At 31.3% G+C, this 25,594-nt stretch overlaps 1 protein-coding gene across 1 annotated transcript; it reads left to right on the top strand.

Annotated features, from left to right (window-relative positions):
- The first annotated feature begins 1,526 nt into the window (after positions 1-1,526).
- On the top strand, positions 1,527-22,508 carry nr6a1b (nuclear receptor subfamily 6, group A, member 1b). Its single transcript, XM_073824083.1, has 10 exons — positions 1,527-1,568; positions 2,211-2,234; positions 7,209-7,434; positions 9,315-9,370; positions 11,530-11,690; positions 14,353-14,559; positions 16,950-17,204; positions 17,292-17,413; positions 17,508-17,660; positions 22,393-22,508. Exons 1-10 carry the CDS (start codon positions 1,527-1,529, stop codon positions 22,506-22,508), a joined length of 1,362 nt encoding a protein of 453 aa, XP_073680184.1.
- The last annotated feature ends 3,086 nt before the right edge of the window (positions 22,509-25,594 follow it).

Here is a 25,594-nt window from a genome sequence, read left to right as displayed (position 1 = left end):
TCCATGTGACATAAGTGGTTCAACCGTAATTTTATGAAGCTACGAGAATATTTTTTGTTTACAAAGAATAAAAAAATTACTTTATTCAACAATTACCGTGTCAGTCTTCGAAGTACCTTCATGAGAGTAGCATGATGCACTTAATACCTTTTTATTTTTAACCATCCAAAACTTCATCTTTAGATATTTAAAATCATGATGACATAAAATAACATCTAATCCTGTCATTTATTTAGAACTGTCGCAATTCATCGATTCTAATCGACTATTCAACTATTTTGTTGAGTCGAGTAATGGCAGAATACCGGAAGTGGCGCACTTCACTGTCGAGAATCCATGAAATGCATTATCAGACTTTTTTCCAAGGCTGCATCAGATATTAAACCCATTTAAAAATCACACACGTAATTGTGAATTCGCCAATGCTACGATTAAATAAATCTGTTCCATGCAGGTTTAATATATGTGCGTCAATTATTTACATGTGTAGGCTAAGTACGTGCGTCTCACAGCAGCTCCATTCACAGTATGCTGTTCCACAGTTAACATTCTCTGCATGTTGTTGTGAGTTTGGATTTATTATAACGTTCATCTGGGAACGCAACGTGCGCCATTCCATCAGATTTGAAAGGTGAATCATTTACAGTTGCAATCAAAATTATTCAACCCCCTTGACCTGCAAGACATTTTGCTGCAGAGAACAACATTTTGTGAAAACAATTCAACAAAGGCATGAGTAAACTATTTAAGAAAGTTTATTAATACACATTTGAGTAATTCTGAGAACGTAAGTTGATGAATAATGACAAAAAATCGAATTGGCTCTAAACATTCATGTTCAAAGTTATTCAACCCCTGAAAGTAAATTTGGTGTAGAATCTTTTATTCTTTAAAACCACCAATAAACACTGCCTGGAAGTGCTTAGATGCTTCTGTCACCTTTCTGCTGCAATCTTGGGCCATTCCTCCCCTGAAAAAGCTTTCAGATCACTGATAATCTTTGGTTTTTACTTTGCCACTGCTTGCTTCAAATTCAACCATGTATTTTCAATGAGAATTAAATATGGAAACTGAACAGGCCACTTAAAACATTCTATGATAGATTCCTAAACCAAGCGTAAGTAGATTTGAACGTATACTTTAGGATGATTGTCCTGCAGGAAAGTCCATTGATTATTAGCTTCAGACTTTGCACCAAAGGCATCACAATGTTTGCCAAAATGGTCTTATACTTTCATAAATCAATGATATCCTTTGTATGGTCATGTTTTCCACTTCCTGCTACAGTAAAACCACCCCGTAACAGGACTCCTCCATGTTTGATGATGGAGATGGTGTTCTTCTGCTTATAAGCTTTGTCATTTTTGCACCAGACATACTGCTGATCCATACGCCCAAAAAGTTCCAGTTTGGACACATCACTCCATAAAACATTCTTCCAGAACTCCACAGATCTATCCAAATGAATTTTGGCATGTTCAAGGCAGCCTTTTTGTTCTTATTGGTCAAGAGTGGTATTCGGCAAGATGTCTCAACATGAAGACCTACACTTGTCTAGTGTTCCTCTTGTACACAGCATTGAAATATTGTTCCTCCTTTCGTCGAGTCATCTTGCAAGTCTTTGGCTGTACATTGCAAGTTTTTCTCAGTTGATCTGATCAAACATTTTACGATATTGTGCTTTTTTGTTCAACAGCCTCAAAGGTTTTCTGGTTCAACACACTTTAATCTAAGGAATACGGCTGCCAGCTGTGTCTTTAGGGACTTGTAATGTCTTAGAAACCTTCATGTAGTTTTAGACTTTCTAAAATGGCAAAATATTTCTTCTCTATTGATTTTGCGTGAGCTCTGTTGACTTTACCATATTTGCTACTCATCTTCAGCACATGCATGGGCTAAGAGTATACTATGTGTAACACCCCAAGCTAATTCCATTTTTAATAAGTTTGTAAAGACTAAAGACAATTTTTTTACTTTACAAATGATTTGTGCTCTTTCTGAAGATCCAGGAATAAAATTGCATCTACAACAGTTTTCTGGCATATTAAAAAGTGATAATGTCAGTATATAATGTAATGTTTTTGAGTTATAGGATTTTTTCATAACACAGCTATGTCAGAATTATTCAACCCCTATTCAACATTGCTGTTTTAAGACAGTTATTTTTATGGTAAGGAACAAAGCTGTCTTAAAACAGCAATGTCGAATAGGGGTTGAATAATTCTGACATAGCTGTGTTATGAAAAAATCCACAATTGAGTTTTAAAGTTGAGTTTTAAAGTTTTATTTTTTACCAAATTCTTTTCCATTACTTTTCTGGATTCCATTTGAATGCTTACATTACATTTTAATAATCAAAAGCATCTCCAATTAATTTATTTTGTTATTATTATGAAAATAAAATGGTCTTAAGTAAAACTGTTGTTTTTTGTTTTTGTTTTTTGTGGGAAATTAGTCGTTTATTGATTAATCGATAAATAAGTCGATAGATTAATCAACATAATAGTTGTTATAGGCAGCCCTGCATTTATAATTAACAGTTTCCTCTAAAGCCATTACTTCCTGTTTCCAGTGGTTTGGTACTATGCGGGTGATATAAGTGAGCTAGAAAGATGGCAAGAAGACACAGAAGGCTTATGATTTCTGTTGCTTCTGAATGTAGGAGGCGGTAATACACACTGACAGATCTAGAACAGCATGAACGGGGGATAGAGAGACGTGGAGTGAGACCGACAGAGGGATGCAGGGAAATCAAGGGATATGTTGTTCCTGCTGTTTGCTCCGGTGCTGTGAAGTGAACTAGATGGGCCGGTATCATCATTTACACGCTGACTGTGAAATGACTGTTCCTTCTGATCAGCAGAATCACAGGTCTGTTCAGAGTGGAGGAGTAGTTATAAATGCTATGAGCGGATACAGTCTTATGCTTACCATAGCTGCATTTGTTTGATCAAAACTACTGTAAAAACTGTAATATATTCATTTAAAATGAGTGTTTTCTATTTGAATATATTTTAAAATATAATTTATTTCTGTGATGCAAAGCTGAATTTTCAGCATTTTACTGCAGTCTTCAGTGTCATGTGGTCCTTCAGAAATCATTATATCATTTATATTGTATTTTTTTTAATATAACAATTTTTATTTTATTTTAATAGCACTGACATATATTATTCTTTTTTTAATTTTATGTTATATATTTTATTTTCTTAATCTAATTAATGTTTTTATTAATGTATTATATACATTATGTATACAAAATGTTATTACTTTATTCTATTCTATTTTATTTCCATTTTTAGATTAGGTTTTAACTTATTTTGTCAGATAATATTTACACATTTATCATCTCTCTTATTGTGCATTATGATTTTATATAAGTTTTAGTTTATTTAATTTTAGTTATATTTTTGGTTTTTATAATTGTAGTAATATGTATCAGAAAAAAATATTCAACCTATTTATTTCATTGATGTGTTAAAATAACATTTAACACATCAATAAAATTGATTGTTTTAGACATTTTTAGATATTTTATATATATATATTTATTTAATAATCTATTAAAAAATAATACATTTTATTACTAATATATTACTCATAACATATTTAATATGCATTTTCTTTATATTTTATTTTATTCAAGTATTGCAAAAGCATAAAATAATGCTTTAATGTATTTTTGTTTTTATATATTGTATTTTAGTGTTTTTTTACATTTTAAGATTCCATTTTCTTTAATATGCTATTTTATTTTAATAATGCATTAAAAACATTAAAGATATTATATTACTGTCATATATTTTATTTTTTATTTCATGTTTAGATTTTATTTTCCTGAAAAAATTTTTTATTTTATTTTATTATGTATTATTGTTATTTATTGTTTTACATTTTGATGTTGTATTTTCTTTAATATAGCTTTTAATTAAAATAACATTAAATTTATTTAAATTTGCATAGCATATACTCATTTTATTTTGACTATACACAATTGTAAAGTTAAGTTAATTTTATTTGCATGAATTATTGTGTACAAATTATTATTATTATTATTATTATTATTTTATTTATTTATTTATTTATTTATTTTTCAGATTAAATATGTGCATGTATTTATAGCCCGTTGACTGGCTGTGTTTTTCCTACTATGTTTATAAGAAAAAAAAATGTTTATTCAAAATTTCTTTAATTTAGACTTTTAGTCCTTACAATCAAGCATAAAACCAATTAATGTGGCCACAAACTCTGACCACAATGAAATTGGCATACTATATGCTGATTTCAGTATGCAAACTTTGAACAATTCTATGGCAAATTTCATTTTATTATTAGCATTTAGAATGGTTTCGTTCACCCGGCTGTCTGTTTGAGTCTGAACAGACCTCTGACCACTTTCTAGATTGCAAACTTCTGACCCACAACTTTTTTTTTAAAAGAGTGGCCTGTTTCCTCCTCATTCGGTCTCTGTCAGAATGGGATGAGATTTTTCTGACATCATAATGACCGTTTTTTTTTTAGCTAATGGATTTTTTTTTTTTATCCCATTATTGAATGCATTAGTCAGAGTGAGAGAAATCAAATGAGTGTTTTCATGTATGTGGCCCTGTTCAATTTTAAAAATGTGTGTTCCATAGATGGTGTTTGCTATAAAGTTTGACCTGTGTTTGACCCAATCCACACAATACTGTGCCCTTACAACACACAGCCTTCTTGAGGGTTGTAAAATGGCTCTAGAGTTCAGGGTTAGGTTGAGTGCTTTCCGTACCGTTTATGACACTCAGGCTTTTAGAAGACCTTTCCGTGACCCCGACACTCACCTGCTCCCCCTACAGTTCAGCATCACTTCTGAGAAACCAGCGTATCTGCACTGTAAAAAGTTTTCACCAGTTTCAACTTAAAAACTTAAGTTTAGCAGCTGCCTTAAGATTTTAAGTTAAATCAACTTAAGTCATTTAAGTTATATCAACAAATTTTTATTGTAATAAGTTAAAATAACTTTAGTTTTAAGCTGATTTAACTTAAAAACTTAAGGCAGCTGCTGAACTTAGGTTTTTAAGTTGAATCTGGTGAAAACTTTTTACAGTGTGGCAAGTTTAGCCGATTCATTTCTGTGAATCAGTTCATTTGGGTGGTTACTGTAAATCTGTAATAATTCCACATCATTGTACACATTCTTGGAAGTTTCTACTACTGTTTGTTTGATTATCAGTCTAAATTTGGGGCTGTTTAAATATAGACTGCATTCAATCGTCTCTCTTTCTGTGTTTCCCATCCCCCGTCCTGCCAGCTCTGTGTCTCTTTGGTTTGTTGTAAAATCTGGGTCACGCCGCATGATGCTGTAAGTCGTCTCAAACGCACAGTGAGACTGCAGAAGATTCCTGGTGTATGCATGTGTGCGGGTCGCTGTATTTGCGTAATCTGCTCTCTATTGCGCTGAGATTTAGATTAGAACTTTATATAACTTTATATGAGATTACAATGATTTCAACAGCTCACTAAACTCAGATTAACCTACAGTACTATCAGTGTCACAGAGAAAGCTGTGTGTGCCATTATTGTCTTCCTGTTCTTAATGTTCAGCAAAAAATGTTATTTATTTTGTCAGATTATATTTGCACATATATGTAATTTCCACTGACTGATGCTTAGTGCATAGGTTTTTTTTTTGGTTTTTTTTTAAATGACTAATATCGGTCAAAAATTGAAAACTATTTCTTATTTATGTATTAAATTGACACAAGATTTGTTATTTTCAGATATTATCAACATATTTATTTAAATAATGTAGCAAAATAACAAATGATCAATTTTATTACCTCAATATTTTGTTAATATATACTCATACCTTAAATAGTTTTATTTTATTTTAATAATATATTAAAATAGCATACTTTATTTAAATATACTTTAATAAAATAAAATAAATACAATTTTAAAATAATTAATAATTAACATATATTAATGTATTACAACTGCATGAAATAATGTATTTAATGTATTTGTATTCAATTTTGTATATTCTATTTTATTATTTTATTTAATTTTAATAATGCATTAAAACATTAAATACATTCTATTACTGTCAAATATTTTAATGAAATTGTATTTCATGTTTAGATTTTATTTTCACTAAATTTAATTAATTTAATTTTTAATAATGTATTGATAACATTAATATATTGTATTACTATAAACTATATACTTTTTTATTTATTATTTTTATTTATTACTTATTTTTTGCATTTTTGTATATTGTAATAATATATTAAATACCATATTGTATTATTTAAATTTTCTTTATTAAAATCTTAATTATTTTAATTTTTCATTATATTTTCTTAATTTTATTAACAATTATTTAATTATTATTAATCTATTACAATAGCATGAAATGTATTTTTATTTTATTTTTATATATTTAATTTACGATTTTAGGATTTTCTTTTCTTTATTTATTTTATTTTTTAATCTTTCAGTATTTTATTTTAATAATGCAGTAAAACGTTAAATACATTATATTACTGTCATATATTTGTTTTGTTTCATGTTTAGATTTTATTTTCTTGAAATTTAACTTAATTCATTTTTTCTGTAATATAACTTTTTAATTTTATTGATGATTAATAATGCATTGATTTAATAATTTAATTTTAATTTATATAATTGTAATATTTTTAGTAATGCATTGATACCTTTAGATAATATATTTATTACTATACAATTATATTTTATTTACCTTTTTAGATTGTATTTTCTTTCATTAATGTATTTATACAATTAATATAAATATATACAAGTAACGATTTTTTTTTTAAGGTATTATTTAGTAGATTATTCACAGGGCTTGACATTAACTTTTTTTGCTCACCGGCTACTATGGCTAGTGCTTTTCCACAATTACATTTGAAAATTGCATTTTCACTGGCCACAATTTTGTTGTTGGGAAATTACATTTTATATGACTAAAGTTAATGCATATACAAATGTATTAAAAATGATTTCCAGGTCTTGTGTGTGTGTGTGTGTGTGTGTGTGTGTGTGTTTATTTAAAGGCCATTTTCTCTAATCGTATTAAATTTAGATGCATTTACTTGTTTAATGAAGCTAAAATGTAAAATGAAAGCATTTACATTGCAAAATTGCAACAGTATAAATGTTATGAGCTCGTATACTTAAATGCCATCTCTTTATTGTTCTCTGTAGAGGACGGGGGTGAGCGCTGGTGTCTGATCTGTGGTGACCGGGCGTCCGGGCTGCACTATGGCATCATATCCTGTGAAGGGTGTAAGGGCTTCTTCAAACGCAGTATCTGCAACAAGCGCATCTACCGCTGCAACAGAGACAAGAACTGCCAGATGTCTCGCAAGCAACGCAACCGCTGTCAGTACTGCAGACTGCAGAAATGCCTTCAGATGGGGATGAACCGCAAGGGTGAGTGAAACACAGCTACAAACACACAAAAACACACAGAGGTGATGATTATTCAAACCAGCAGATTTAGTCCTGAATAAATCCAACATGCTTACATACATGAACATGTTAAAGTCCCCCTGAAATCAAAATTAAAGTTTTTTGGCTTTTAGTATGAATATATTAGCCTTAAGGTTATCTATAAGCTAGTGTGCTGCAAAACAAAGACAAAATTCGTGTTTACAAGATATGGACATTCAAAACTTACAGTCTCGTCACTTCCGCCAATATGAATCAAGGATTTGGATGATATCCCCGTGCACTTCAGTTTCTCATCAAACGTTCAGTCCAATCAAATGCTCTCTAGAGTCCGTAATGTCCCGCCCCCTACACAGAGACGCATTAACCGGGAGCACGGACGGCATGTATTAAATTACACAGCCTCAGCATGATTATGATCACTATTTGGTTTTAGCAAGTTTCATATTGAATCTGTGCGGTAATTTATTAGTCTGTGGCTGTCATAAGCTTACAAATGCGGCTTTACCGAGCTCAACGGCTCTTGCCCGAGCAGATATTAATGGAACGCTATTGGCTATTCAAAATTAGTGGGCGGGGCTGGGCGATATGTTTTTGTTTCAGTTAAAAGTACGTCACCACATAGGATAACGCTGCGTGTTTCAAGGCACTTCAGTGGACCTTTAACATACAAACCTGTGCTTAAGAAATGCACTGTCAAACCTGTTTAAATCAGTGTTATTATTCTTATTAAAATAAAAATTAAAAATAAAACAGTTGTTATCTAAAATATAAGTTAATATATAATAATATAATTTGTAATATATTTCATATGAATATAAAAAAATTTTAAATTAGTATAATTATATATAAATTAAAATGTTATTTTAGAAATAAAAACCCGTTTTTATCATCATCTAAAAGAAAATAAAAATAACCCTGATTTATTTTTAGTTAAAATTTTCTCTGTTAAAAATATTACTTTGGATCTTTAAAACTTGGCTATTAATCAGCTGAAACATCTTTTTCTTTGGCCTTGTTTTTTCTTATCTTTACCTGTGTTTTCTTTCCCTTTCTGCTTTTTTACACACATCCATTCAGAATTACAATTTCACCCCAATTATGTGGCACACGTCTTTTGTATAAACACAAAAACAAGATTCACGTTTTTTGCACTCTTTAATATTTACTTACCTCTTAACTCTCTTCCATCTGCTCTTTGATGCTGTTTTCTTAGAAGCAGATATCTGATTTGCCTACTTTGTAAATGAGAGATATAGATCAGGGTTTGACTGGGCGTGCCTGAAGGAAAAAATCTGAAATTTGCGACACTGATAACAGATTTCTTGATCCAGAGCGTGCTGTCCCTCTCTGCCTGTTTCTTAGGGCAAAATTCTTTCACATGCATAAACATAAATAATTTACCATTTCTTCATTTAGCCTATGGCAAACACTGTTGATGTACTTGCCTGCAGTTTGCACCAGAGGGAGATGTTGGTCTTTATTGCTTTATTAACCACCAACTGTATTTTCCCTCCTTCTGGCAATATTTGATTTGCAATTCTAGCAATCTGCTTATATATTGTATAATGCATTACATGTAGATATATCAACATGGCTAATTTTGCAAAATATATTACATTAGGCAATCCCAACGAGAAATCAGCCAAGAAAGTGTCATATACATAAACATACAGAGAAAACGTATAACGATATGTTTAGTGAATTGCATTTGAGTTATACTGTGCACATTTTGGCAAATAATTATAAATCATACAGGTCTTTAGGACAGTATGCACAGTATATTTATTGCATATTGTAGAAAGTGTTTTTGTAGTAAGGAAGTATGCAGTTCAAAAGATAACATTTTATCTCTCTTTCAGCAATCAGAGAGGATGGGATGCCAGGAGGGAGGAATAAAATGATTGGACCTGTACAGGTAAGACAATGGTGTATGTTTTATAGTTTGAGGTATTGAGGACAAATTTGTCTCCAGAAGTGAGCTAAATCAGACCTCCTTTTTGGGCTGCCCATGTTTATTTTGTTATGCTTTAAAATTAATATATCTTGATATGTCTATATATAGAAAGACTAAATAAAAGTGTGTGCGTGTGCATGTGCGTGCGTATACACCAATTCAAAGTTAGAGTTAAAAGTCTAGAAGTCAGAGTTAGCAATTAATTCTCATATTGTATTTTCAGAAAGTTTTGGAATATTTGTCCTCTTCTCAAATTTGTCACTACTGAAACACTTTTTGCTATTTTATTCAAAAAGATCCATAAATATGGTAAATCCATAACAGTTACATTTTTAACAAAATTTCAAGTGTAATTTATGCGATTTGTAAATATAAAATATAAAATAAGAATTTTTTAAAAGAAAAAAATAAAAGAATCAAAAAGATACTTTTAAAAGCAACAATGGAAAAAATACAAATACAAATGTGACCCTGGACCACAAAACCAGTCTTAAGTCGCTGGGGTATATTTGTAGCAATAGCCAAAAATACATTGTATGGGTCAAAATTATTGATTTTTCTTTTATGCCAAAAATCATTAGGAAATTAAGTAAAGATCATGTTCCATGAAGATTTTTTGTAAAATTCCTACTGTAAACCTATCAATGTAATTTTTGATTAGTAATATGCATTGCTAAGAACTTAATTTGGACAACTTTAAAGGGGATTTTCTCAGTATTTTGATTTTTTGCACCCTTAGATTTCAGATTTTCCAATAGATGTATCTCGGCCAAATATCGTCATATCCTAACAAACTATACATCAATAGAAAGCTTATTTATTGAGCTTTCATATGATGTATATATCTCAGTTTTGTAAAATTTAACCTTATGACTGGTTTTGTGGTCCAGGGTCACAAATCATTTTCCTAAAATGAAATTTAGGGGTTAGGCTTCAGGACAGCCACCTCCCAATTGAAAGTACCCACTAAATGATGATTTGATATATATTAGGCTTACTGATATTTTTAATATTAATGTGACTTGGTTGTGGGACAGCAGTTTGCACCAATTCTGTAAAATGGCACAAATATATAACGCTTTATAATGCTTTTGTTCAGCAAAGGCCGAAATAAATTAATCAAAAGTGACAGTAACAACATTTATAATTTTGCAAAAGATTTCTATTTCAAATAAATGCTGTAGAAAAAAATAAAAAAAATTATGAAATTGCACAACTGTTTTCAAATGATTTTAAAAAATGTTCTATGAGTAGCGAATCTGCAAATTAGAATGATTTCTGAAGCATCATGTGGCACTGAAGACTAGAGTAGCGATGCTGAAAATTCAGCTTTGCATCACAGGAATAAATTACATTTTACGATATATTCAAACAGAAAACAGTTATTTTTAATTGTAATAATATTTCACAATTTGATCATATTTTTTAATAAATGTACTATATTTTGATTCACTGAAAGCAGCCTTTGTAAGCATATTTTTTTTTAAATCTTACCAACCCCAAAACCTGTAGTGTATAGATTGAATTGATTCAATCGTTCATTCTTCTCCACACAATCTCCGCACATTCCCCCAGAATTGAACCTGAAGTGCTTCTCGCCGCCAGTACTATTGCGCGTATCTCATCTTTGTGTTTCCTCTGAGAGCTGAGTGAGATTCTGAAGGCCGCAAATGGAGGAGATCAATTGTTCTTTGATACAAACAGAAACCCTCTCCTTCTCTCTCTTTCTGTCTTTCGCATAAGCATGTATACAGCGTATAAATATACAGAGCATGTGCATGAGACACATCTTGGTGTCCTTGTTATATGCCCTGAAGTGTTTGTTAGCATGGCCGCTGACTCTCTTTCATTCTAACATGAGTTCAGTCATTAGTTTACATCTTGCTCTGTTTAAAAACAATCGACAGATCCATCGCTTTTAATCCCAGCAAGAGTTTATCGCTATTGATTCGGTCTATTATTGACTTAAACAGACAAAAAATCTGTATTAGTACATCAGTTTTATTTATAATAAACCACTCTGTATTGACTGATCTTGCATTCTTTATTTCCCAGCGGCGTTCTGCTGGCTGTTGATGGTGTGCATTCATCACTGATTTCCTCCATTTCTGTCTGTGTAGATCTCGCTGGAGGAGATCGAACGCATCATGTCTGGCCAGGAGTTTAAAGAAGGAGCTGAACTATCAGATACGTGGAGCCACGGCTACAGTAACCACAGTTCACCTGGCAACAGTATCTCCGAGGGCGGTCAGACCTTGTCTTTTTCCACGCTGTCAACCAGGTGTGACCCGAATGAGATGTTCAAACGCGTTCGCACACGAACACACTGACCTGCTCCTGTCCTTTTCATGCGCAGGGACAAATGGCTTTGATTAAATTGAATTTGGAGATGTTTGCGGTGTGGAACACATACTACAAACACGCTAAAAACACACTCAACAATTTTTTTATTTAGACCTGCAAAACGATTAGTCGCGATTAATCGATTCAAAATAAAAGTTTATGCTGCATTCTATGTGTTTGTAATGTGTATATTAATTATATATAAATACACATACATAAATGTATATATTAATACACATTTATATGTAAACTGTTTATATTTATATATAATATAAATTATATGCAAGTGTTTACATACAAATACATGCAATGCATACAAATATTTGAACAAATATATACATTTATGTGTGTGTATTTATATCTACATATACACAGTACACACACATATAGTATGCAAACAAACTTTTATTTTGATTTTGATGTTAATTAATCATGACTAATCGTTTTGCAGCTCTATAAAAATGTTATCTATTTTTGTTGTGGAACAAACCACGTGCTATAACAAATTTGAGCAAAAAGTTGAGACAAGAAAAATAAAGGTTCAAAATTAATGATATTTTTACTTACATTTTTTAATGTAGTGTGCATCTTATTCCAAAGACAAAATGTTTTTTTCATAATAATTATGTAATAATGTAATATTTGTGTTGTGGAATTAACCAAGTGATATAACAAAAAAAATTGAAAGATCAAGAAACGCTTGTGTGTGTGTGTGTGTGTGTGTGTGTGTGTGTGTGTGTGTGTGTGTGTGTGTGTGTGTGTGTGTGTGTGTGTGTGTGTGTGTGTGTGTGTGTGTGTGTGTGTGTGTGTGTGTGTGTGTGTGTGTGTGTATATATATATGTATATATATATGTATATATACACACAGTACAGACCAAAAGTTTGGACACACCTTCTCATTCAGGTGTGTCCAAACTTTTGGTCTGTACTGTAGATATGAATTCAACTGAAAAAACTTGTGAAAAAATATCTTTCAGGTGGTCAAATAGCAAATAGTGGAGCTCTGCAGCCACCTACTGGTAAAAGTTATTTTTAGTTTTGTTTTACTTTTAAAACTGGATTTTCCAAAAAATGGGCAAAAATCTTACACTAAACCGTGTGAAATTATCCATGTTATCCCCATGAATTAAAGTTAGAAATGTGGGTCTTTTATAAAGTGAATTTTACATTAAAAAGCAGTTTTTGTATAAAAACCCATTTAAAAAATATTTATTTATTAATTTATATATATTTAAAAAATATCACTAACCCACTGAAAACTGCACAAATGTAGAGTAAAAACTTTAATAAACAAAAAAAAATATACAGTACAGACCAAAAGTTTGGACACACCTTCTCATTCATTTGAATGAGAAGGTGTGTCCAATCTTTTGGTCTGTACTGTATATATATTGTGCATGTTATGCCAAAGACAAAATGTTTTTTTTTTTTTTAATTTTTCATAAAAATAAAAAAACAACATACTACAACAAACATAAGCAGAGAGTCAAAACAACAAAGAAACCCTCAAAGTTGATTTTTCATTCACTTTTCACTCTCTTTTTATTCCCTTTCACAAATACAAAATGTTTGATTTTATACTTTTTAATTAAAATATAATATTTGTTCCACCTCACATCATCTTATTCTTCAGACTTTTCTATAACTAAACACTTTACACTATATGTCAATTCCAATTAAAATTTACATAAAATACTTTACTTTCTTTTTTTCACATTTTTATATTTGATTACGTTTGCACTTTTTAAATATGTGACAGATTTGAAATGTGTTGCCAATCAGTGTTTTCATTAACTCAAATAAAAACAAAACAATTTTTTTTAATGAATTGTATTTAGTTGCAAAGGCAATTTGAAGTACTACAATAACTAAAACTAATAAATTAAAACTTAATTAAATATTAAACTTAAACTAATTAAGACACAGTATTATATGGACGTATTAAAAAAATAGTAAAAATAAAAACAAAATGACAAAAGCTAAATTAAATTAACATAAAAGTGAAAAAAAAATATATAAATAGAAAATCTAATTTAAAATATTCACAACTGTAATCTATATCAATAATATTAAAATAACACTATTGCAAATGCTGTTTCATGCTGACTTTTGGCTTTTCTACCAAATTCCATTTAAATGTGACCCTGGACCACAAAACCATTTTTTTTTTCACGTCTTAAGGGTGATTTTTTTGAAATTAAGATTTATTCATCATCTGAATACTGAATAAATAAGCTTTCCATTGACATGTGGTTTGTTAGGATAGGAATATAGTGAAAAAAAATTCTAAATATTGAGAAGGTCGACTTTAAAGTTGTCCGAACTCCGAATTTAGTTCTTAACAATGCATGTTACTAATAAAAAATTCAGTTTTGATATATTATGGGAGGAAATTGACATATTTTAATGGAACATGATCTTTACTTAATATGCTAATGATTTTTGGCATAAAAGAAAAATCGATAATTTTGACCCCTACAATGTATTTTTGGCTATTGCTACAAATACACACATGCTACTTAAGACTGGTTTTGTGGTCCAGAGTCAAATATACTTGGCACATATGATGTATAATTTCCGTTCTGGTTCTTTCCCTCCAGCCGTTCTGTGGATGTAAGCACATATGCTGTGTCCTGTAGAGACCAGTGCAGCAGTCCTCAGCTTACACACTCTTTTCTGTTGTGTAAATATCCTTTACCGCCCTCTACTGGCAGCAGCTTGAAGACGCAATCGCACACATTATCAGCTCAGCTGCTTGCTGCTGAAGACCTCACACCTCTTACTACACCCATGGTCATAGAAGAAGGGTAAGACTCGCACACACAACCTGTGTTGCATTTGACTTTTAACAAAGGAGACATATCTAAGTTTGCACAGTGTCTGGCATATTTATAATATATTTGTGGTGATTTTTGTTAAAAGAAACAATATTGTGGGGATTTACACTCTTACTTGACCATTAAGTGTCCAAACGTCTGTGTCAGTTGTCAGGTTTAATGGGCTAAACCTGAAAAACTCTGGCATCATTTTATCTAAATGTATCATGGCAGCTTATGAAAACGCAGCTGACCTTGAGCTAAATGTTGATATAGTTTAAGTAAGTTATTTATTGAATGAGTGATGCTAACTGTAAAAGTGTATATTTTGAATATTGAAGCCACATTGGTTGCCTAATGTGCTGAGAAATAGCAATAAATTAATTTACTTTGTTACTTGCTGTTTAAGGGTTAAATGCATCATTTTCAAATAATTTTTCCAAATAAATCAGCATATTAGAATGATTTCTGAAGGATCACGTGGCACTGAAAACTGAAGTAATGATGCTGAAAAATAAATACATTTTAAAATATATTCAAATAGAAAACAGTTATGTGCATTTGTAATAATATTATTGTTTTTAGTGTAAATTGATTGCTGAAAAAAGTGCTGAAAAATAGCAATACATTAATTTTCTGAGGTACTTTGTTACTTGCTGTTTAAGGGTTAAATGCATAATTTTCAAATAATTTTTTCAAATAAATCAGCATATTAGAATGATTTCTGAAGGACCACGTGGCACTGAAAACTGAAGTAATGATATTGAAAAATAAATACATTTTAAAATATATTCAAATAGAAAACAGTTATGTGCATTTGTAATAATATTATTGTTTTTAGTGTAAATTGATTGCTGAAAAAAGTGCTGAAAAATAGCAATACATTAATTTTCTGAGGTACTTTGTTACTTGCTGTTTAAGGGTTAAATGCATAATTTTCAAATAATTTTTTCAAATAAATCAGCATATTAGAATGATTTCTGAAGGATCACGTGGCACTGAAAACTGAAGTAATGATGCTGAAAAATAAATACATTTTAAAATATATTCAAATAGAAAACAGTTATGTGCATTTGTAATAATATTATTGTTTTTAGTGTAAATTGGTTGCTGAAAAATAGCAATACATTAACTTTCTGAGGTACTTTGTAACTTGCTGTTTAAGGGTTAAATGCATAATTTTTAATGCTTAATAAGTCTGATTCATTACAGTGAATCAATTCCTTCGAACTGTTTCATATAATTGTTCAAAACACAGATTCACTTAATTTTATTCAGAGATATTCCCACAAAATTAAAATCTTTCTGTGAACAAATGTTTCTTGACCAGCAAATCAGCCTATTAGTATGATTTCTGAAGGATCATGTGACACTGAAGACTGAAGTAATGATGCTGAAAATTCAGCTTTGTCATCACAAATATAAATTACATTTTAAAATATATTCAAATAGAAAACAGTTATGTGCATTTGTAATAATATTTTTGTTTGTAGTGTAAATTGGTTGCATAATGTGCTTAAAAATAGCAATAAATAAATTTTCTGAGGTACTTTGTTACTTGCTGTTTAATGGTTAAATGCATAATTTTAAACACTTAATAAGTCTGATTCATTACATTGAATAAGTTCCAGATTTCGCTTATTTTTATTCAGAAATATTCCCAGAATATTCAAATATTTCCATTAAGAAATGTTTCTTCAGATGCAAATCAACGTATTAGAATGATTTCTGAAGGATCGTGTGACAGTACGTCAAGTAATGATGGCGAAAATTCAGCTTTGTCATCACAAGAATAAATTACATTTTAAAATATATTCAAATAGAAAACAGTTATGTGCATTTATACTAATATTGTTTTTAGTGCAAATAAAAATAGCAATAAATGAATTTACAGAGGTATTTTATGTTACTTGCTATTTAAGGGTTAAATGCATGACTTTAAAATCAAATCAGCATATTAGTGTGATTTCTGATGGATCATGTGACACTGAAGACTGGAGTAATGATGCTGAAAATTCAGGAATAAATTACATTTTAAAATATATTTCAACAGAAAATGGCTATTTGAAATTGTAATAATATTACAAATTTTACTGTATTTTTATTCAAATAAATGCAGTCTTGGTGCAACATCTTTCAAAACATAAAAAAAAAATCTTACTGACACCAGTTGCATTTGTAACATATTCATATTGATATATGTGAACCTATTTGTGCATACAAATATCCTTGTTCTATTGCTATACCAGTTCTGTATTACCCAGACTTAAACACATCATGGAGAAGGTTTTCGTTATTCTTTTATATTTACATATAAAGATGCTGAAGCAAAACCATTCTGTTTAATTCTAAGGTTCTCTCTCTTTCTGTCATTGGTTCAGGTATAACGTGACTCAGTCGGAGTTGTTGGCTCTGCTGTGCCGTATAGCTGATGAGCTGTTATTCAGACAGATTGTCTGGCTGAAACGTTTACCATTCTACAGCGATCTGTCCATCAAAGACTGCACTCGTTTACTGGGGGCTTCCTGGCATCAGCTCATCCTGCTCTCCTCTCTTACGGTGCACAGTGGACAGATACTGGGAGAACTGGCTAACATCACACACCAGTACACACCTTCAAGCCTAACACTTCAGGGGTGAGCTAAAAGTTTATGAACAACTGAAGTGAAATATCATTGGTTGAAAAAAAAAATTTAATTGAATGTATATGTGCATGTATGCAGGTTTGGTGAGGATGCTATGGAGGTCATGGAGAGTTTAAATTTTCTCTTTCGTAAGTTTCATCAACTGAATATCAGCAATGAAGAGTACAGCTGCTTAAAGACCATCACTCTGCTCAATCAAGGTAATACACACACTACACTAACCTTCAAGATTTTTTGTGGCCATAGCAGATTGTGTCATGTGAGTGTGTGTGTGTGTGTGTGTGTGTGTTTTAGATATGGCAGGTTTGTGCAACACATCCACACTGGAACAGCTGAGTGAACGTTACTGGTCCGTGTGTCGTGACTTGACAGAACGACTTCACCCTCGTCGACCCAAACGCTTCTCTGACATCATCACCTGCCTTACAGAGATACGGCACACTTCAGGTATGTATCTGTGTAATACTGAAGAGAAAAATTTCTTAAATTGTTCAAAAGTTTGGGGTCAGTATGATTTTTTAATAGAAATAGAAATAAATACTTTTATTTAGCAAGAATGCATTAAATTATGGAAGCCCGATTCTGCCACTGAATAAAAAATAAAAAAGGTTATTGCAACTTTTTATCTTACAATTCTGACTTATTTCACAGACTTATGAGATATAAATTTAGAATTGTGAGAAATGAAGTCAGAATTACGAGATAATTCACAATTCTGACTTTCTGAGCAGTCCAATTTTGGGTAGAAAAAAGGGACTGCTATGTTCTTAGAATTGAGAGTTTATATCTCACAATTCTGGCTTAACTCGCAATTCTGAGAAAAGTCACAATTTCGATAACTGTCAGAATTGTGACTTTATATCTCGCAATTCTGACTTTATAACTCACATTTGTGAGTTTATATCGTGCAATTCAATCTTTATTTCTCAGAATTGTGAGAAATAGTCACAATTCTGAGAAATAAAGATTGAATTGCGCGATATAAAAAGTCTGTATCAAGCATTTCTGACTTTATAAGTCGCATTTTCAAGTTTATATCACGCAAGTCACAATTTTGACTTTATAACTCACATTTGCAAGTTTATATCATGCAAGTTTTTTGTGAGTTTTTATCATGCAATTCTGACTTTATAACTCGCGTTTGCAAGTTTATATCTTACAATTGTTACTTTATAACTTGCATTCGCGACTTAATATCTCACAGTTCTGACTTTATAACTCGTATTTGGGACTTTATATTTCACAATTCTGACTTTATAAATCGCATTTGTGACTTAATATCTCGTAATTCTGACTTTATAACTTGTATTTGGGACTTTATATCTCACAATTCTTACTTTATAACTTGCATTTGCTACTTTATATCTCACAATTCTTACTTTATAATTCGCATTCGTGACTTAATATCTCACAATTCTGACTTTATAACTCGTATTTGGGACTTTATATCTCACAATTCTTTATAACTCACATTTGCTACTTTATATTTCACAATTCTGACTTTATAACTCACATTTGCTACTTTATATCTCACAATTCTGACTTTATAACTCACATTTGCTACTTTATATTTCACAATTCTGACTTTATAACTCACATTTGTGAGTTCATATCGTGCAATTGAATCTTTATTTCTCAGAATTGTGAGAAATAGTCACAATTCTGAGAAATAAAGATTGAATTGCGCGATATAAAAAGTCTGTATCAAGCATTTCTGACTTTATAAGTCGCATTTTCAAGTTTATGTCACGCAAGTCACAATTTTGACTTTATAACTCACATTTGCAAGTTTATATCATGCAAGTTTTTGGTGAGTTTTTATCATGCAATTCTGACTTTATAACTCGCATTTGTGAGTTTATATCTCGGAATTCTAACTTCATAACTCCCATTTGCAACTTTATATCTCGCAATTCTGACATTATACCTTGCAATTGCAAGTTTATATCACAATTCTGAGAAAAAAGTCAGAATTATGAGTTTGTATCACGCAATTCTATCTCACAATTCTGACTTTATAACTTGCATTTGCAAGTTTATATCACGCAATTCTGACTTTATTGATACAAACTCACAATTCTGACTTTTTCTCAGAATTGTGAGATATAAAGTCGCAATTCTGAGAAGACTCGCATTGTGATTTTATATCTTGCGATTATTACTTTATAACTCCCATTTGCGACTTTATATCCCATATTTCTGACTTTATAACTCGCGTTTGCAAGTTTATATCTTACAATTGTTACTTTATAACTTGCATTCGCGACTTAATATCTCACAGTTCTGACTTTAGAACTCGTATTTGGGACTTTATATCTCACAATTCTTTATAACTCGCATTTGCTACTTTATATTTCACAATTCTGACTTTATAAATCGCATTTGTGACTTAATATCTCTTAATTCTGACTTTATAACTCGTATTTGGGACTTTATATCTCACAATTCTTACTTTATAACTTGTATTTGCTACTTTATATCTCACAATTCTTACTTTATAATTTGCATTCGTGACTTAATATCTCTTAATTCTGACTTTATAACTCGTATTTGGGACTTTATATCTCACAATTCTTACTTTATAACTTGTATTTGCTACTTTATATCTCACAATTCTTACTTTATAATTTGCATTCGTGACTTAATATCTCGCAATTCTGACTTTATAACTCGTATTTGGGACTTTATATCTCACAATTCTTACTTTATAACTTGCATTTGCTACTTTATATCTCACAATTCTTACTTTATAATTCGCATTCGTGACTTAATATCTCACAATTCTGACTTTATAACTCACATTTGCCACTTTATATCTCACAATTCTTACTTTATAACTCACATTTGCTACTTTATCTCACAATTCTTACTTTATAATTCGCATTCGTGACTTAATATCTCACAATTCTGACTTTATAACTCACATTTGCCACTTTATATCTCACAATTCTTACTTTATAACTCACATTTGCTACTTTATCTCACAATTCTTACTTTATAACTCACATTTGCTACTTTATATCTCACAATTCTGACTTTATAACTCACATTTGCTACTTTATATCTCACAATTCTGAATTTATAACTCACATTTGCTACTTTATATCTCACAATTCTGACTTTATAACTCACATTTGCTACTTTATATCTCACAATTCTGAATTTATAACTCACATTTGCTACTTTATATCTCACAATTCTGACTTTATAACTCACATTTGCCACTTTATATCTCACAATTCTTACTTTATAACTCACATTTGCTACTTTATCTCACAATTCTTACTTTATAACTCACATTTGCTACTTTATATCTCACAATTCTGACTTTATAACTCACATTTGCTACTTTATATCTCACAATTCTTACTTTATAACTCACATTTGCTACTTTATCTCACAATTCTTACTTTATAACTCACATTTGCTACTTTATATCTCACAATTCTGACTTTATAACTCACATTTGCTACTTTATATCTCACAATTCTGACTTTATAACTCACATTTGCTACTTTATATCTCACAATTCTTACTTTATAACTCACATTTGCTACTTTATATCTCACAATTCTTACTTTATAACTCACATTTGCTACTTTATCTCACAATTCTTACTTTATAACTCACATTTGCTACTTTATATCTCACAATTCTGACTTTATAACTCACATTTGCTACTTTATATCTCACAATTCTTACTTTATAACTCACATTTGCTACTTTATCTCACAATTCTTACTTTATAACTCACATTTGCTACTTTATATCTCACAATTCTGACTTTATAACTCACATTTGCTACTTTATATCTCACAATTCTGACTTTATAACTCACATTTGCTACTTTATATCTCACAATTCTTACTTTATAACTCACATTTGCTACTTTATATCTCACAATTCTGACTTTATAACTCACATTTGCTACTTTATATCTCACAATTCTGAATTTATAACTCACATTTGCTACTTTATATCTCACAATTCTGACTTTATAACTCACATTTGCCACTTTATATCTCACAATTCTTACTTTATAACTCACATTTGCTACTTTATCTCACAATTCTTACTTTATAACTCACATTTGCTACTTTATATCTCACAATTCTGAATTTATAACTCACATTTGCTACTTTATATCTCACAATTCTTACTTTATAACTCACATTTGCTACTTTATATCTCACAATTCTTACTTTATAACTCACATTTGCTACTTTATATCTCACAATTCTGACTTTATAAATCGCATTCGCGACTTAATATCTCTCAATTCTGACTTTAGAACTCGCATTTGCTACTTTATATCTCACATTTCCTACTTTATAACTCACATTTGTGAGTTTATATCTCGCGATTCTAACTATTATAACTTTCAATTGCAAGTTTATATCTTACAATTCTGAAAAAAGTCAGAATTGCAAGATATAAACAAGACAAAGTCAGAATTGTGATAAAAAAAATATTCAGAGGTGGAAAACAGGCATTCATATCAAATTGATCAGAAGTGACAGTAAAGACATTTATATTATTACAAAATATTTATATTTTAAATAAAATGTGTTTTTGAACTTTCTATTCATCAAAGATTCCTGAAAAAATATCAGTTTTCACATAAATATTAAGCAACACAACTGTTTTCAACAGAAAACAGCAGAAATGTTTCTTGTGCAGCAAATCAGCATATTAGAATGATTTCTGAAGGATCATGTGACAATGAAGGCTGGAGTAATGATGCTGAAAATTCATCTTTGCTTTCAAATAGAAAACAGTTATTCTAAACTGTAATAATATTCTACAGCATTGCTGTTTTTTCTGTATTTCTGCTCCAATAAATGTGGGCATAAGAGACATTTTTTTAAAACATAAAAAATCTTAAAAATGTTTAAACAGTGGTGTGTTTTAAAGCTACAATTCACTCAAATAAACCCCATTTTGTTCCAAATCTTTATGACCCTCACCAGAACACAAATTAAGATGTTCACTGCTTATTTCCAGCATTTAGTGTAAAACCTAAAAACATTTTTAGCCTCAAATAAGTTTTATCCACAAATAGAGATGCATTATTTCCTTTTAAAATCTCGTTGCGCATCTTTTTCATGACACTGCCTGAATATGCAACAGTTAGCCAATCAAAATGTACCTCTGCTAATAATGTCATTATTGGTTACAGGTAAGATGATGGCCGTCCCACTGGAACTGCTCCCTTTGCTGTTTAAGGCGGTCCTGTACTCCTGCACGACCAATCAAAACCCCTGGCTAGCCAACAGCTCCACCTCCAAGACATAAGCCACGCCTCCAGCTGGCTGTTTTTTTTTTTGTTTGTTTGTTTTTTCCCTCCCAATGTATTTATTACATGACAAAGTTGAATGTAAAACTCCTGACAGATTGACAGTAAAAGATTACCTCAGGAACATCATTTTCAAAGGAAAGACCTTTGGAAACTCTCTGACCATAATCAAACTGAAAAGAAAACCACAAATGAACGCACTGCAAGCCATTGTTGAATTATGCAGCCTCTAGCTATGATATGAAATGTCCTTGTGTTGCAGGATGTCACTGATAAAATATGCCTGATAAAATAGTGAAGATGCCAAGGTGCTGAATTTCATTAAAAACAATGTGTCTTATTCAGATGATAGCTACGTTGGAGAGATTTTAAATAGATCGCGCAGCTCACGAGTTTGAGTACCAAAGCCGAGGGTGCTACAATATACAGTATGCGCTGTGGACTATAATGTTTTCAGGATGGAGACTTCCGGTAATGTTTGAGCCAGTCGCCGGGGTAACGAAATGCAATAAGCACACTCTTTATCCCAGGTGTGTGTGTGTGTGTGTGTTCAAAAAAGTGTGAATGTCAAAACAGGGTTTATGTGTTTGTATTTTGGCATAGTTGTAATTTTTCATTGTTTTCAATGTTTTGATCATTTTTATTCCTGTTTTTGAACCTGTTACCAGAGGAGCCATTTCTCACGAAGGCCAGAGAGTTGAGTTTGATGAAACCTCATCGTGTTGTATAGAGGAACATTCCAAATATTACTAAAGATTGGAAGAATTTCATGTGGTTTTAACCTTCCATTCCTTCTTTGAAAGTTTACATTTCTGTTTTTGCCGCAGCGGCAGACAAGGAGAGGGTTAAGTATAGCGACACACTCGCGGATATTGTGCGAGGGTCGCTCTGATAGATAGTGCAGAAGGGGGTAATCATTTTCTTTGTGCGCGCCATGTTTCTCTCTGTTTTGTTACCATCTGAGGCCTTGAAGTGCCTCTGTAGTAGATGACATAAAGAGCGGGCGGCATACGGACTGTGTCGATCTGCTGTCTGTCTTTCTGTTGATACTCATTGTTCATCTGTATTTTTCTTCTCTGAGTTTTGAATGTTTACAGCATTTAAAATGACATTGTACTTATTTTCGTTTCATAAAGAAGGCCTGATAAACATGTCTCTGTGTGTTTATTTATTTTCAGTGTCTCTGTTTGGTGTTCTCTACGGTGCTCTATGTTCCATATATTGTTTTCCCGGTTCTGCGGCCTTGCAGATCTGAACTAACATGCTTTATGATGGGTTTTAGTCAGTATGTGTTGAGTGTGAGGACAAATTTCACTAGTAAATCTACATGGCAAAATAATTAAATGAGAAGTTCATTTCCAGGACAGTCCAGTTGATTCTTTACGAATCTTATTATGTTATGATCTTATTATTCTCCCAAGTTAATAGGTGCTGTATTCTCCCGCCTTTTTACACATCATCAAACAAATCTTTAGAAATGCTTCAGTTTTTCTCAACTGTTAAACATTTGCTTTGTCTTATTTGATTGGAGGTAATATTAGGGGGAGGAGTGTATATACATTCTAGAGAGAATTTGATTGGACAAAAATCTGTGTGGTGCAGGATGAGTCATCAATAATTTCATCAATAAAGTTTACTTCCAGAACAAACATTTACAGATAATTTACTCACCCTGTCGTCATCCAAGATGTTCATGTCTTTCTTCAGTCGTAAAAAAATCTTTTTGTAGGAAAATATTTCAGGATTTCTCTCCATATAGTGGACTTCTATGGTGCCCCCGAGTTTGAACTTCCAAAATGCAGTTTAGATGCAGCTTCAAAGGGCTCTAAACGATCCCAACCGAGGAAGAAGAGTCATATCTACCAAAACGATTATTAAATTACAATTCATATACTTTATAACGTCAAATGCTCATCCTGTCTAGCTTTGCGTGAACTCTGTTTTCCGGTTCATGATAGACAGAGCTAGGCATTTGAGGTTAAAAAGTATATAAATTGTCAATTTTTTTGCTAGAAAATAACCAATTATTTCGCTGGATAAGGCACTTCTTCCTTGGCTGGAATCATTTAGAGTCCTTTGTAGCTGCTTTTAAGCTACATTTTGGAAGTTCACATTCGGGGGCACCATAGAGGTCCACTATATGGAGAAAAATCCTGAAATGTTTTCCATTAAAAAAAATAAAAAATCTGAAGATTTCTGAAGAAAGACATGAAGATTTTAGATGATGATGAGGTGAGTAAATGATCTGTAAATTTTTGTTCTGGAAGTGAACTTCTCCTTTAACATTTATTCTCTTCTGAAAAAATGGAATAAATTTATTGATGACTCATCCTGCACCATGCAGATTTTTGTCCAATAAAATGTTCTCTAGAATATATGCCCCTCCCCCTACCTCCAATCAAATAAAACAAGGAAAATGTTTCACATTTGAGAAAAACTGAAGCATTTCTAAAGATTTGTTTGAAGATTTGTAAAAAGGAGGAAAAATACAGCACAAAATATAACTATAAAAATATAACACTAAAATCATAACATATTAGGATTAGTAAAGAATCAACTGCTTCGGTTACTCATGCTTAACAGCTAGGTTTTTTATATATTAGTTGCGACGTTGGAAATATACAAGATACAGGAAGGAACCGCAGCCTGTTTTCCTGTACATTCAGTAAAACTCGAACTAAACTCAACTTTTGTTGCTCATCACCTTGAGAAAAATCCCAAACTGAATTTACCATTCAGTAAAACTCAAACACTTAATGCCATAAGCAATCATTTTTCAAGAGAAAACTTTGCTGTTGTGAGTACCTGTCTTTTCATGCTTAAAATCAAAGTTCATAATGTTGTGATTTATCTTTTAGCTGGTTGGTTTGGTTCATGGTTTATAACTGGTAAAAGATACTTCCATAACCAAGGCCGAAAGGCTAAAATGTGGGCTTGCACTGTTGCACTCTATTAGCATCATCACAAAAGTGAATTTATATTTGCATACAGAAAAAGAAAAGTAAATACATATGTGGCTAAATACCCAGAGTTTGCACCCTGATATCTCTGGTTTAGAACTAGAACTAGAACTAGAACTAGAACT

This window comes from Garra rufa, chromosome 19 (genome assembly GCF_049309525.1).
Source record: "Garra rufa chromosome 19, GarRuf1.0, whole genome shotgun sequence".
Classification (NCBI taxonomy): domain Eukaryota; kingdom Metazoa; phylum Chordata; class Actinopteri; order Cypriniformes; family Cyprinidae; genus Garra; species Garra rufa.
The sequence above is the reverse complement of the archived record's forward strand: the minus strand, read 5'-3'. Positions and strand labels throughout refer to the sequence as shown.

Coding starts and splice junctions, on each gene's coding strand:
- nr6a1b (XM_073824083.1), top strand. CDS start 1,527: ATGTCTCAACATGAAGACCTACACTTGTCTAGTGTTCCTCTT. Junction 9,371..11,529: donor AAATGATTGGACCTGTACAG/GTAAGACAATGG, acceptor CTGTCTGTGTAG/ATCTCGCTGGAGGAGATCGA. Junction 17,414..17,507: donor CATCACTCTGCTCAATCAAG/GTAATACACACA, acceptor TGTGTGTTTTAG/ATATGGCAGGTTTGTGCAAC.